Below are 15226 nucleotides of genomic sequence, written 5' to 3'. Positions count from 1 at the left end.
ATTGAATAGAAAATACTAGTTTAGGCTACACTATTGGAAATTAATTTGATAATAGTAAAGACTACTCTAGCCAGTAACAGCTTTTGAACCAACTTCAGTCACAGTAACAAAAGTGCCTTTTAGCACTTCAGAAGTAAAGGCTTTATCTTGAGTACTGCAAAACAGCCCGAAGTCCAGTTTGGCTGGAGAGAGTGCCTTAGTCATGGCAGGAACAGTTGCTTTTTCTCTTCTTAAGGGTGTGTCATTATATCGTTTTTGTAGTTTTGCAGGAAAAGAATGCCTCAAGCAGGAGAGGGCTACAAAGCTATGCATTTCCTGAAACCTCAAAGGGCCAAGAACCAGCCTTAAAAAGGTCTATTCCTCTACCAGGTTTTTTATCCTCCCTCACACCTTCCACCACGATCCTGACAAGCGTAGCCTCTTCCTGCTTCTGGAACTCTGAAGGGGCTCTGCAAATCACTGTTGCACCACAACTACAGATCTTGAATCAACTTTCTCCTGCCAAAACGTTGACCCTTAGATTATCAGAAATCTGACGGATCTCAACTCCAACAGGCTACGCTCTGCGTGTTGTAGCCTCGCTGTCATCTCCCAGTTCCAAATTCCAGGTCAAGAAAGGCATCTTTCATTGTCCCAAAACGAGTACCCAGACTCCATTCACTGCATCTCGTGCAGAATTTTCAAAGACAAAAATCAATCCCACGGTATGACCTGAGACTTCTGCGCAAGCCTTCCTTCAGTATAACTAGTGTGATTGGGGTCCCTTGCGGGGTAGCTTTTTTCAGAAATACCTGAGCATTTGAATTATGCTGATGGAGGTGAGAGGAATGGCATAGCAGGCTCTGGGGAGCAGGTCAATGCTTATGGGTGTAGTGCACATCTTATCTCCTTTGGTTTTTTTGGGTGCCACAGCAGATGCTGTGCAACAGGTGAGTGGAGTATTGTCCGCTACCGAGGACAGTATTTTTGTGGGAGAGGTCAGTGTTGGCTGCTATGACCTCCAGCCCTGTGTTTTTGTAAATGATGAAAGAGGGACCTACCTGCTGATGGCAGCAGCATCCCAGTTAAATCGACCTTGACCTTCTTAAGGATTGATTGTTACGCACAGCTCTCTGAAAGCAAAGTTGAAGGACCAGTGGTCTGAGGGGGTAAAGTGGAGAGACTGCCTAGTGGGACGGGCGAGGTGCTTAAATCAGTGCAGTGGTGAGGGATGTTCAGTCACGTTTTGGTGCTGAGAGAAGGCGTGGGATTCATTCCACAAGGCGAGCATGTGCTGGGCACGGCAGTTCCCGCCTGTGTCCGGCCTAGTCCGGCGGCATCTTTCTAGATGCAGAGTTGTTTTTTCTGCATACGGTAGTCTTTGCATATTACGATCACGTCGTGGTTATGCGTAACCTGTGTGCGCTTGTGGTGGAGCTGCACAAGCTCAGAGCACTGCTGCTCCCGCTGCTCGGCTGGGCCCCGCCCCACTGCCCCTGAGTGCACTAGGGGCCGGCTCAGCCGGGCCAGCCGCCTCTCGCCGCTCCCGGTGCGGGGTCCCGCGCCGCCCGCTCACGGCCCCGCCCGCTGCCGCGGAGCTCAGGCGCGGGCCGGGGCGGAGCCGCTCTGCGGGGCGGGGCTGCGGGGCTGCGGGGCGGGAGCGCCGTGTCTGCCGCCTTTCCGTGGCGGAAGTGGCCCTCGGGCGCGTCATCCCCCGTCGCCCTCGTCGTCGTCGTCGTGATCACCATCATCATGACAACGCTCCGTGCCTTCACTTGCGACGACCTCTTCCGATTCAACAACATGTGAGCGCCGGCTGTCCCCTCTCCCTGCCCCCAAGCCCCTGCACGCTTCCCCACCCCGCGGGGCTCTCGGGGCGCTCCGCCGGCCGGGCGGGCCCGGGCCTGTGGTGAGCGCCGCTCTCTCTTCCCTCACAGCAATCTGGACCCGCTGACCGAGACCGTATCCTTCCTGTCGGGACCGGGGCGCGGGGTCGGGCGCGGGCGGTGCTGCCGTGAGGGCCGCAGTTGCTCCTTAACCGAGCGCCTAGTACGGGATTCCCTTTTACTTGCAGTACCTCGCCCACTGGCCCGAGTATTTCATCGTCGCCGAGGCGCCCGGCGGAGAGCTGATGGGTTACAGTGAGTGCCGGGTGTTCCGGCGGTAACGTGTCCCTTCGTTGCCTATTTCGGGGACTATAACGCGGGAGCTTTTCTTACTCTTCGCGTTTACCCAATATCCAACATAGAAGAGGAAGGTTGTGTTGCATCTTCCCGTTTTTTAAATGTCTTAAGGTATTATGTAGGACTCTGGCCGTAGCTTCTAGTTGGATGTTCCTAGCGCAGCGAGGACCCTTGTCCGCGGTAACATCCGCCCGTATTTGGTGAATGAGTATTTCTGTAATATGAAATTAAGCCCCTACGCTCCCTACACACAGCCAACAAAAGTGCTGGGCTTGCGTTTTGCATTGCCCTGTAAGGGAAAGTTCTTGGCCTGGATGTAATTTGCTGTGGAATATTTGTGTTTTTCAGAAATCATGCCAAAGAGAACTGCCAGGAGGTGGGGTGAGGCAGAGTAATGGTTTTTGCAGGGACCCAGGAATTAAAAGTATCTGGCATATTAAAGCTGAAAATATGTCTGCTGTAGAGAACATTTCTCTGTATCCACCACACTTGTTGCTTATCAGCAGTGACTGTGATATCTATAAAACCACAGGGTGGAAGTGTGAATGTTCGTTAATAAATAACATTGGATTGGCCCAGTGTAAAAAGGAGAGAAATAGACAAAACCCCCTCAAAACACCATCCCCACCCCACTTTGTTGTTGTTGTTGTTGTTTGTTTGTTTGTTTTAGTTTGGGGTGGGGTTTTTTGGTTTGTTTTCCCCCCCCCCCCCCCTTACACATTGTTTTTGCAGGGCCTTAGCTTTCTATTGCCAGACTGGCAAAGCTTCCCAAGCTTTATTCCCCCATAATGTCCAAAAGTCTCAAATAGTTGCTGGGATGGTAATTTGGGGCTTCTAGCCCTCTGCTTCTCCTTTATTTTTAGGCAGATCTTAAATTTTGGTTCAATGAAAGATTTGTGAGAATTACATAAAATTTGCGTTTAGAAGTCACTTCAAGCAAGGAATTTGCAAATTTGTTTGGTGTGTTTTTACACTAGTCAAGAAATTGCTGTAATATTTGAGCAAAATGACATTTTTAATGGCTGCTGAATCATAGAGTGAAAAGGGTAGACATTCCTGTTTTAGCCTTTACCACAACTGTTGTAGTGTACGTTTGTCCATGGCTTATTCCTCTTGTGAAGTTCTCTGGCTGCAGGCAGTGCGTTACTCCAGAGGTGCTGCTGCACTGATGCTCTGTATGTTCACAGTCATGGGCAAAGCCGAAGGCTCTGTGGCTAGGGAAGAATGGCATGGACATGTTACTGCTCTCTCTGTTGCACCAGAATTTCGACGGCTGGGTTTGGCTGCTAAATTGATGGAGCTCCTGGAAGAAATTTCAGAAAAGTGAGTTGTATGTTATCTTTAAATTTATGTTCTAAAGTAATATTTTAAAGAATTATTTCTACAGCCATCTGTCCCTGGTGTACATGGCACAATTTTGCTTTACATGGTGTTGTGATTTTCTGAAATTCTTCATAGTTGGAGAAAAAGAGTTATGACAGTTGCTTAGCAGTTTAAAATCTCAGGGTTTCTCTGAAAGCTAACTTGCCAGAGTGAGGAGGACATAGCCTGAATTCCAATAGAGACACTCTGTAAAAGAACTTTTCTTGACAGGAGAAGAGCTTTGTGAAATGTCAGCACTCTTTCCTGTAGGGCCTCCAATGTACCATACTCGTTCAGTAACTGTGGGCTTTGTACAATGCCCTCAGGCACAATCCCAACAAATTTTGTACTGCAGAGGGTATCTTAGCTTACTTGCCATTCCGTGCTTGGTTACTGACAAAATTTAATCTAGTGTCAGAGGAACCTACCAGGAAACGTCCTTAACTGATTCTGGTAGGGCAACTCCGCTATGGTTGGTAAAATTGGAAAACAGAACTATGTTTTGAAAAATTTGCCTTGTGAAACTAAGGGTCTGTCATTTTCTGTTAGGCAGCTGAATTTTGTAACTTATTCCACTCCTCCTAATCCAAGCAATATAAAATGTGGATTTTTTTTTTAATCATATCATGTGGATTTGGACATATGGGGATGTTGAGCTTGTCCGTTCTGTTTAGATTTCTGGACCCACTGACTGGTATAGAAGGGCCATGCAACAAAAATAAAATTAAATCCGTGTCTATATCTGAATTTTCCCTTGGTAAAGGAGTGTATCTACTATAACGTTGTGAAAGATGTTTGATTAGCATACTACATCAGACCTGCTTTGGTTTCATTACAATGTATGCATTGTTGCTTAGAAATACATTTACCTACTCCTCCTTAATGTGGTTTTGTTTGTTTGTTTGTTTTCCTCCCCTGCTAAAGAAAGGGTGGATTTTTTGTCGACCTCTTTGTGAGAGTATCAAATCAGGTTGCTGTAAATATGTATAAGCAACTAGGCTACAGTGTGTACCGGACAGTCTTAGAGTACTACTCTGCTAGCAGTGGGGAGCCAGATGAAGATGCTTATGGTAAGTTCTTGTTCGGTCTCAAATTGAATTGAACAATTCTTATGTTGAGGGTTCCTGGGCTTGTTTGTAAGACTATTTTTTTGGGGGGTATATGAAACAATTTCAGATAGTTGCTGATTAATGGGATTTTTGTATGCTCCTTCAGATCACTTCTCCTACTTAAGATTATATCAGTTACAAAACTTAATTTTGCCATTTACACATTTTGTGGCATCTCCGGCAAAATCAACCGCAGAACAGGAATAAACAAGAAGGAATGTCAGTGCTTTCTTCCTTTCATCCCACAACAGGGACTTGAAACTTTGTTTTTCTCATATGCCTCCTTCTAAATTAACTGTTGTCAGTGTTCAGCAGTGGCAGAGAATTGGGTGACATTTTCAGTCTAAAAGGGAAGAAACATGGAAATTCAAGCATGTTAATTATGTTAGCAAAAGTGAACTACCCTGTGCTTCCTCTTTCTAGGTCCTTTTATTAATTATCCTCTCAAAGGATTACATGGCCAGGCTGTATATTGTTTCTGTTCTTGCACTATTTGATATGTAGTATTGTGAAATACAAGGGCTAGGATAGACACCTACCATTCCTGCATGTAACTTAAATCATACATTTGTCCCTTTAGCCTGTAATTTCCTCTCCATTCAGCTGAGTTTCATGCAGTGTTTTATATCAGTTGATGTCATTGCCATTGAGCAATATTAAAGGATGTTTCTGTGTCCTGAGGAGAGCGACCAAGATGAACAGTTTCGAGTTCAAGATCTAGGAGGAGTAGCTGATGTCCATGAGTTTGTTCCACTTGGAGAAGAGAAAGCTGAGGCATGCCCTCGTCACAGTCTGTATCTTCCTCAACCAGGGCAGCAGAGGAGGGTGTTGATCTCCTGTGTCCAGTGACAGGACACGAGGAGATAGAGAAAAGCTGTGTCGGGATGTTGAGACTGGACGTTAGAAGGCTCTTCACGGAGAGGGTGGTTAGTAACTGCAATAATCTCTCCAGGGAACAGGTCATGACACCAAGCCAATCAGAGTTCAAGGAATATCAGCACAATGCTCCTAATCATACAGTATAATTTTAGGTGGTACTGTGTGGAACAGGGAGTTGCATCCTTATGGGTCCCTTCCAACTTGATGTAGTAGTATGATTCTAAGAAATTTTTCTGAGTAAAAAATTACCTTATTTTAGTAGAGAATTCACTTAATATGACTTTGTACAATGACTGCATTAGTATTATAACATTTTTTCTCTTTGCTGTAGATATGAGAAAAGCTCTTTCCAGAGATACAGAGAAGAAATCAGTTATACCTCTTCCTCATCCTGTGAGGCCAGAAGACATTGAGTAACTTTAAGCTGTGATTCTCATGCAATTTACTAAGTGTCAAGTTCCATCTCTTATAATCCCCAGCAATTTACAGATAAGAAGTTTTAGTCCGAATGTTTTTCCCATAAAATACTAAAAAGCAATGTTGAGAAGCTGACTAACACTGCTTCTATTGGTAATGGCTATAATACTACCACGCTTACTCTATTATTTTTCCTTTCACATGTTGGAGATTTGGAAACTATTAAAATGGAATTACCTCCTGTATATGGTCTTTTCTTGGTTTTGTTGCTGCAGCTGGAATTTATTTCTGTTTCAGAAAGTGTCTCACTGTATAGTCCGCAGTTTAACAGTTCCCATGCCAGGTTGAGTGTGGTGGAAGAAGGCAGATGAAGCCAGGACACTCAGCTGTGATGAGCCCCTGCCTATCGCAGGTTACCAAGTAACAAACCCCCAGGATACAAAAAGCTCAGGTACAAAAATACCAAACCCAGCCTACAAAAATACCAAAAACTCAGCCTGCAAAAAGCTGGGTTCCAAATACCAGAATAACCTAGTTTCAAGATAATTAAAAAAAAAAAAATTCAAAATACCAAAGGAAAACAGGTTTCAAAATCACAGATTCAAAATACCGGAATTTTAGCCTAACTCAAGTTGCAAAATATCAAAATAACCTGGTTTCAAAATACTAGAACATCAAATTCAGAAATACCAAAATGACACAGCTTCAAAACACTAGAATACCAACTTCCAAAGCACCACAATACTTCCATTTCAAAATACCAGAATATCAAGTTCCAAACTATCAGAATGTCCCCATTTCAAAACATCAAACTGCAAAATACCAATTTTCAGACCTCTTATACAGGTAGGATTCCTAACCCCAAAAGAATGCAGTCTTGTCAAAATGGGATCTCTGCTACCAAAATGAGTATGCTTTCCTCTGAAAAGATTTCCTCTGGTGACCATCAATACATGTATTTATTCTAGTTGTACAGCCAGATGTAATAAAAGTTTTACTTTAAAAGCAAACATTTGTAGTAGTTTTCTGCTTTGTTTGTGTCTGTGACAAGCGGCATTTGGAGTGGAGAGCTGCTGTTGGGATCAAGGGAGGAGTTTACCTCTGAGAAAATCAGGTTAATTTAATTCTAATCAATTGTTGTTCTGGTATGTTAGGTTAATGAATTCATGTAGTTTAAAATCTCATTTAAATATAAACAAACACAAATTTAAAAATGAATCAAAAATTTAAAAATATATAAGACAAAAGAAATATAAAATAGTAAAAATATAATTTCAAGAATATAAATAAATATATAATATTAAATGTTACATATGTAATTATAATATATTGTAATGTATTATATATAATATACATAGGTATGAATATAAAATAAATGATAGTGATATTGTAATGTATTATATATATTATACATAGGTATGAATATAAAATAAATGATAGTGATAAAAAGTAAATATTGAAATATAGCTAAAAATAAAGGCTCTTTTGGTTTTAATTTGGTTAGTGACATGGAAGTTTGGTTCTTGGCAAGTAAGAAGTTGAAAACTGACCTGCACCTCCACTGGACGCCTGGATAGAATCGAGATTATTTAAAAATATATCAATTGATAATATATGTAAATTATTTATAATGTATGTCAATACTATTTAAATAAAAATAACATCTTGACCCCTTAAAAACTCAAGCTCATTTAGTTCTAATTTAATGTGGTTCTGATGTGTTAGATTCATGAATTCATCAAGTTTAAAATATTGATTATTTCTTCATATTTTAAACACTAATTTAAAAAATAAGTAAAAAGATAGAAAAATATAAGTAACAAAAACAAAGAGAAATACAAAATACAAAAGTATATTAATAATATAAGTAAACATAATACATATTACAAGTGAAGTGTATTATAATGCATGATAGATGATACACATAGGAATACGAAAGATAGACGGAAATGATAAAATAGGAAAATTATAAATAAAAAAATATTGAAATATCGCCCAAACTAAAGGCTTGTTTGGTTGATGGCCGGGTTTTGCAGTTGTGGTGGGGGGTGTCTTTTGGGCCATTTATTCGAGAGGATGTTGGAATGGCATTTTGGGCCCCTGCTTTTTTCCCTGGCGCCGTGCGATGCTGCCCGGGGAGTACAGGAGCCCCGGGCCGGGCTGTGCGGCGGTGCTGCCCCCGTGTGGGCAGACAGCGGTACTGCAGCTGGAGCCCCGGGCTGCGCTCAACGCAGTGCTGCCACCGTGTGGGCACAGAGCGGTACTGCAGCTGGAGCCCCGGGCTGCGCTCAAGGCAGTGCTGCCACCGTGTGGGCACAGAGCGGTACTGCAGCTGGAGCCCCGGGCTGCGCTCAAGGCAGTGCTGCCCCCGTGTGGGCACAGAGCGGTACTGCAGCTGGAGCCCCGGGCTGTGCGGCAGTGCTGCCCCCGTGTGGGCACAGAGCGGTACTGCAGCTGGAGCCCCGGGCTGCGCTCAAGGCAGTGCTGCCACCGTGTGGGCACAGAGCGGTACTGCAGCTGGAGCCCCGGGCTGCGCTCAAGGCAGTGCTGCCCCCGTGTGGGCACAGAGCGGTACTGCAGCTGGAGCCCCGGGCTGTGCGGCAGTGCTGCCCCCGTGTGGGCACAGAGCGGTACTGCAGCTGGAGCCCCGGGCTGCGCTCAAGGCAGTGCTGCCACCGTGTGGGCACAGAGCGGTACTGCAGCTGGAGCCCCGGGCTGCGCTCAAGGCAGTGCTGCCCCCGTGTGGGCACAGAGCGGTACTGCAGCTGAAGCCCCGGGCTGTGCGGCAGTGCTGCCCCCGTGTGGGCACAGAGCGGTACTGCAGCTCTAGCCCCTGGCAGCCCCGGCTGCGCTCAAAGCAGTGCTGCCACCGTGTGGGCACAGAGCGGTACTGCAGCTGGAGCCCCGGGCTGCGCTCAAGGCAGTGCTGCCCCCGTGTGGGCACAGAGCGGCACTGCAGCTGGAGCCCGTGGCGCTATGTTGAATTTCCCACGGAGGAGGGCCAAAGGTCGTATCTAAGGCCCTGTGCCTGGAACCCACCTTCTGACGGCTACAATTTGAGACGGATCAGGATTTCTCCTGGATCCAAGCCGCCACAAATGGGAATCCTGGCTGCCCTGCGAGTGCCAGAGGTCTCCTGCAAAATGACATCACGAACCTGATGTTCAGTTTCCCAAGGAAAAAGGCCACTCTTCGGTCCCAGGCACATGGTATTGGATACAGCCTTCTGCCGGCTACAGTTTGAGACAGATCAGGATTTCTCCCAGATCCAAGCTGCCACAAATGGGAATCCTGGCTGTCCTGGTGAGATATTAATTTTGAAGAATTAAGGATTTAGTTAAACTAGATATGTAGACTTCCCTTTACATTTTGAAGAATAAAGGACTTTAGTTAAACTAGGTATTGCTGACATAGACTTCCCTTTACTAACTAGACATTGTTGAGGTAAACTTCCCTTTTTTTAACATAAGCCGGATTTAAGGAACTGATAAATCAGAAGACCTGTCAACTTAATCAATAGACTCCAAGAACACAATGTGATCATAAATCAGATAGTCTTGAGAAAACAGGATCCAGGTGTCACCAACACTAAAAGGTTAAAAAGTCAAAGCGAGCAAGACCCATCTTACTTCATCATTTTGAGACCCCACCCCATAAGAAGGACCACCGACCCATTTCAAAGAACAAACTACGCATGCTTAATTGCTTTTTGGCTAATTACCATACGAAGCGGGGAATGGGATGGACCAGAGTTATGAATATGCATTTGTGTTTTGGGTATTGAATACTCCTGTACATAAAAAGACCCTGTGATCATCTATAAATTGCGTGTGTGTATTTGGGAGCTATCCCACACGCTGCCTGGCATCGTAATAAACATACACTTTCTAACTTCAAACTGTTAGAGAGTCTTTGTCCGTCAGAGTTGGATATCGGTATTAGATCAATATCCATATATTTTAACAAATCACTTCTCCTTCTCCTTTCACCTCCCAAATGCACAGCAGGCAGATGAGTGGGAGTCAGATGCGAGAAGAAGATGGGAAGCCAGCCTTTATCACATCTCAAATGCATTCATTACCTTTCTACTCTTCACCAAAAGCCTAAGCTGCAACACTGAAAGTGATAAAAAAGAAAATATCACCCTAAAATAACTTTAAAGAAATAAAAAATTTCCCCTGACAATTTTGGTATTTTGCTGCTGTTTTTGTTTTCAGCTAAAAGAAGTGTAGTTGAACCTCTGCTAGTTGTACCCAGCATGAAAATCGGGGTGTCCCAAGAAGTGGGTGCTTTTGAAGTTTTTCGAAAAAATAATAATAGGAATAAACCCAAATAAATAAGAAAGAAATTTTATCTAATTTCAAAAAAAGTACTTGTTTTTACTTTTTATTTTCAATGCTTATTTTAATTTGAACTTTTGAGGTGGTGAACAAATTGTTGTACTCCTAAACTCTGATCTCTAGCTTTCTTGCAGTTGTGCTCCTGACGGTGTTTACCCATGAGAGTTGTAAAAGGGAGTGATTCTCTAAGCCACAGAGACTTTCTGAATCAATGTCTGACTAACACCATTCAGGTATTTGCAGAGACTTTCATTAGCATGCATTAAAGAATCAAAAGGGCTGTGTACCAACTGTGGTACACGCAGATAATATGATAAAGATGGTGCCCACATCCAGATTTAACAAACATATCTGATTGTTTAATGTCCCTCTGCACACCCAGGTTAACAAATACAGTCTTTGGGGAGGGGGGGGGTAAAATAGGCTGCAAATGGAACATAACACAGAGCCAGTGTTCTGCATCACCTGGCTGACCTCAAACAAGATTAATCATCTCTCTTCACCTGAGATGGCGTAGCACAGCTTGTATCTCCTAAGAAAACTCACTTTTAAAAATATGCTGCTTCTTCTTAAGCTGTTTGCTTTCTGTATTGACAAAAGGCATAAGGAATTTGAGAATGTCCTATCCTTTTAGAATGCAGAGTATGTTAACAGGTCTCCTTTGAGCTTTTTTTGCAGAAGAGATAAAGCAGATCTGACACGACCAGGACAGCCACCCCTGCTTCCCAGGGAACCTGCTGTTCCAATTCCTGCCTGCTGCTGTTCAGTATCTCCTTCAAAACCAATATTTCCAAATGTCCAGGGGCAGAGAGGGAATCACAACTTAGGCTCAACGCCTAAACTCATATTCTTTTCACAGCATCACTAAAACAAAGACACACATATCCACACAATGACAACTCTGTATGTAGACACACAGTCCCAGCTGGTCCAGTTGACAAATTTCAGCTCTATTTTTAGAACTTTTGTAAACTAATGTCAGTGTTTATGCAAAAGAAGGCAGCTGAGGGCTGGGACTGATAAGTTCTCAGAGAACTCTGTCTAGTTTATACATTACTCTGAGGGTTTTGCTGTTGAGTGGAACAAGGTCCATTGTAATGCGATACATTTTTTTTTTCTTATTTAAGAAAGACTGAGCATATAATTTGTTCAGGTTAGTGTTCATCCATAGTAGTGCTAAATTTAGATCCAGAAATGGCTTCTGGTGATTTGCACGTTTTGAGCATTATGACTGGAAAATAATACTGGGGGAATTACCACAGCCTGTCAGGCACAGCCTGCAGGGCCAGAGTCAGACAATGCAATAACACGACTGCAGCAATCTCAGTATTAGACTAAGGGTTTGAGTGAACTTCTCCACTCATTAAAAAAAGGAGAAACAGTGGCAATTTTAATATTCATAGCCATAATATTCATTTAGAAAATAATGCCCTACCACACAGCCTGGACTTGGCTGCTGTTATTCAGCAATGCACAGCACAAAGCCATCGCTGGCACCATACCTGGGCACCCCTCTGCTCCTCTGTACTGATCAGCCCCTGCACTTCAGAGAAGACAGCCTGAAAGGGAGGTAAGAACAGAGGGTCATGCTGTGGTGTGCTTTGCTGATCTCCTGTTCTGATGCTTACGTGAATCATCTCACAGAACAGCACAGGATTGTACAGCTGTACATTCAAGAACAACAAAAAATACAGGAAAGTTCATCTGTGTCGTTTGCAATTCGCATTACAAAACAAAAAGACATGGCTCAGCATCTTGTTCCTTCTTTTGAATGTAATTTTTCAGCTAGTCATAGCTGAGTGTTCAATAAGATATCCCTCAAATAATTCCCATTCACAGTTTGAATTACCATGTAAAAGCAGTTCTATCCTCCTGGCTTTATGAAACTCAGCTACAAACGCTGGACCACTTTTCCTGTGTCCTACCAGCCAAGTAAAAGAAAGAAACAAGAGTTGGCATTTCACAAAATGCAGAACGGATTTAAGTATCATCCAGTGGGAACAACTCACTGGCTACTTCAAGTGATCAGCATAGCTATTGCGACATAGAGCCCTAATCTTCTCCCCGGCATGTTTACTGCCTCTCTTACAGTCCTCTGTACTTCCAGCCATCCCTGGTGCCCGTAGGAATTACAAAAGCAGAAAAAGAACAAAACATTCTCAAGAACAGCTCTGAAAAAAGAAGTGTGATCTCCAGGGTGAACGTTTGTGCCATTAAATGTCTGACATCAGATTTTGCTTCAGGCGATTGCGAATTTGTCACCAACTTCAATAGCAAAGTTTGGGCTCCGGGCTCTCTCCTCCCACCACTTTCCCTCGGCCTCGCCCCTTGCCAATGAGATTAGTGGGACAGAAATAGATGGAAGCCTTAAGGAGGCCATAAAGGAAAAGCCTGAGCACTATGTTTGCGTTTGTCCTCAGCTACAAAGAGCTTCTCCGTTTCCAAAGGCAGAGGTCAGCACACCCACAGGCAGATACGCAGTGCTGCCCTGGGCACTGCTTGAAGCCACTCAGCCCCATCCCAGTGAAAGGAATCACAGCTTGGAGACACTGATTTTCCAGCAGCACCCCACATTGTGCTGTGCTAACATACCTGAACTTGTCCTGCACTTGCAACGCAGGGCTTTTCTTCACAACCCTAATTCCTAATTTTCCTGGCATTTTTAATACACTGTTGCAAGACACAGCTCAAGACAAGGCTGAGATGCCAAATCTTTGTCCAGTCAACGTATTGCACCACTGGTGTGAAACACACCCTCCTCTTCAGAAAGGCGAGCTAACGACCCGAGCAACTTCGCCATCTTCCTTTAAAATATCAGAAATTGATAAAATGAAGTAATGCTTGGGCTTGGTGCCTTTAAAACTGATCAGCGAGCCCCAACACTCTTGCAGACAGTGCAGCCACCAAGGGCCACTTCATGCCCACAAAATCTCGAGAAGTTCTCAAGGGGAGAACTTGGCCAGCCCCCTTCCCTTACATCCCAGCCCTGACTGGGTCCTTGCACAGCACACTGGGGACATTGTGGGAGGTCAGATGCTTTTTCTTGGTTTTTGAGCATAAATGGAAATGCAAATGTGTAACTGATGTCCTGGCAAAGGTAAGTGTCCCAGCGAGAAAACACAACATGGTGAAGCAAGAAAGTATTTTGTAAAGTTTCTGTTTTACTGGAAGAAACAGCAATATCCATGTTTTAAAAGTGTAATAAATATATAAACCAAAATATACCTAACGCAGCCGACAAAATTCAATTTTAACCTAAATAATTTTTAAACCAAATATTACAATAAGAATTTTTATAAGGTCATCTAACCCCACAATTCCATATTCAGCACAATTTTTACCTGTTTTTTCTGCTTTTGAAAGGTATTACACGTTATAACTGCCTTCCTTAACTGGCACTTCCATTTTATGGGTTTCTGAAAGAAGCAATTAAAAGTTTGAAATAGAAAGTATCAGATAGATGCATGATTTATGCTGCAATTTTCCATGTGCTGTACTGCCAACTTTACAACTTGGCAGATGCTGGGAATATCCCAGTTCTACCCTGGCAATCCTCCTCTAGGACCAACAAGAAAACATTTTGTCAGGCTTTAAACATCTGCAGGATCTCTGGTGCTTATGCATAAGCTCCCAAAACGTAATTGCTTAACCAACCCTTACTGTAGCTTGCTAAACTCTGAAATTTCCCACTTCCCAATAGCTGGCACATTTTCCCCCATCTAGCTTTGAGAATCAGGTGAAAGAAACTTGAAACCAGCCTCCAAACCGGGGAAATCCGCAAGTCGGGCGGCAGGTGGGGACGTGCTGTTCTCCTTTGTAGATCATTTGATCCTTTGCAGTGGCTGCAATGCGGGGAAGGCCAAGGCTGAGTTTCCCTGTGTTATTCCAAGCCTGCCTGTGCCAGGTCCGCACGTGCGGGCGGCGTTCCTGTGTGTCACAGGCTGTCCTCACAGCCCGCCAGGCGCTGCCTCTCCACCCAGGGACCACGGCAGCGCTGGAAGGCAGTCAGCACACATCCATCCGTCACCCTGGCCCGGCCTGCGCCGCTCTTTGCTTTGGCAACTTCACCCCACAGAGTTTCTGGAACGGATGATTTACAGCACTTACAGCCTTACACTCTCCATACTTTCTCCCATGGTAACCACACTCATAATAATTTCCCTTTATGTACATACCATATACAGGACTAAGAGCTACCTGTTGAAAAAAATATTTTAAATGATTCGGTAAAATGTATAGATTGAATTTTATTTTCCTATCAGATCATCAATATACACTGCAAATACAACCTGAAGCACTGAAATGTTTAAGTGCTGTCACAAATTAAAAGACATTCCCTTCCCCAGACATCTCATTTAAAGCAAAATGCTTTCATGCAGCTTGTTCAGCATGCAGAGGTTGTAAGGACACAGTGATTATCTAAAAGGATCAGACGTTTAGTCTATGTGACTGTGTTGAAGTCAGCTGGCATTTTGGGCGTCAGTCTCTCTGGACATTGCTTTTTGTGGCAGGAAAGACAGGCTCAAGTTACTGTGGAGAGGAAGACTTTTTCTGAAGAAAAGAGCAGAAAAGCGGAGAGAGGGTAAAGAGAAACTCACATGGTTCCTAAATCCAAACTGTCTGGACATGATACCCTCCAGCCGGACGCTGCTGAGAAGGACCACATGGCCTTTTCAACAAGCCGAGTGCTCGAGTGGGGCGCTGCAAGCTCATCTTCCAGCGTGCGAGTAATTTACACCAGTCACTGGTAGGTGGCAACGCCGCCCAGAGCTAAGCCTGTGCGGATCCGGGGTGGAAGGGGATCCGCAGCCCGGGTTAGCAGACAGGCGACACCAAAAGAACCGTCCGCTCAAACTTAGAGCTACTTCATTTTCTGAAGAAATACGGCTCAGTCCTTCCTTTTCCATCTACCGGCCACACTCAAAAATCTGAATAGCCTTAAAACAAACAGCTCCAG

General features: G+C 44.1%; 1 protein-coding gene and 1 long non-coding RNA gene across 3 annotated transcripts; both read left to right on the top strand.

Annotated features, from left to right (window-relative positions):
- The first annotated feature begins 1626 nt into the window (after positions 1-1626).
- Positions 1627-6174, top strand: NAA20 (N-alpha-acetyltransferase 20, NatB catalytic subunit). 2 transcript variants are annotated; one of them, XM_066325292.1, is made up of 6 exons: positions 1627-1784; positions 1917-1941; positions 2030-2120; positions 3350-3485; positions 4449-4594; positions 5237-5837. In XM_066325292.1, exons 1-6 carry the CDS (start codon positions 1732-1734, stop codon positions 5266-5268), a joined length of 483 nt encoding a protein of 160 aa, XP_066181389.1. In that variant the 5' UTR covers positions 1627-1731; the 3' UTR covers positions 5269-5837. The 2 variants fall into 2 exon arrangements, with proteins under 2 accessions (XP_066181389.1, XP_066181388.1); XM_066325291.1 differs by lacking the exon at positions 5237-5837 and adding an exon at positions 5844-6174 and having other exon boundaries at positions 1628-1784.
- LOC136365031 (uncharacterized) lies at positions 2149-3169 on the top strand. Its single transcript, XR_010744260.1, has 2 exons — positions 2149-2362; positions 2511-3169. It is a non-coding gene; the product is annotated as an uncharacterized lncRNA (long non-coding RNA).
- Positions 6175-15226: the final 9052 nt, after the last annotated feature.

The sequence above is a fragment of the Sylvia atricapilla genome, chromosome 9 (assembly GCF_009819655.1).
Source record: "Sylvia atricapilla isolate bSylAtr1 chromosome 9, bSylAtr1.pri, whole genome shotgun sequence".
In the NCBI taxonomy this organism is placed as follows: domain Eukaryota; kingdom Metazoa; phylum Chordata; class Aves; order Passeriformes; family Sylviidae; genus Sylvia; species Sylvia atricapilla.
Note: the sequence above shows the minus strand (reverse complement) of the source record. Positions and strands in the feature narration are given on the sequence as shown.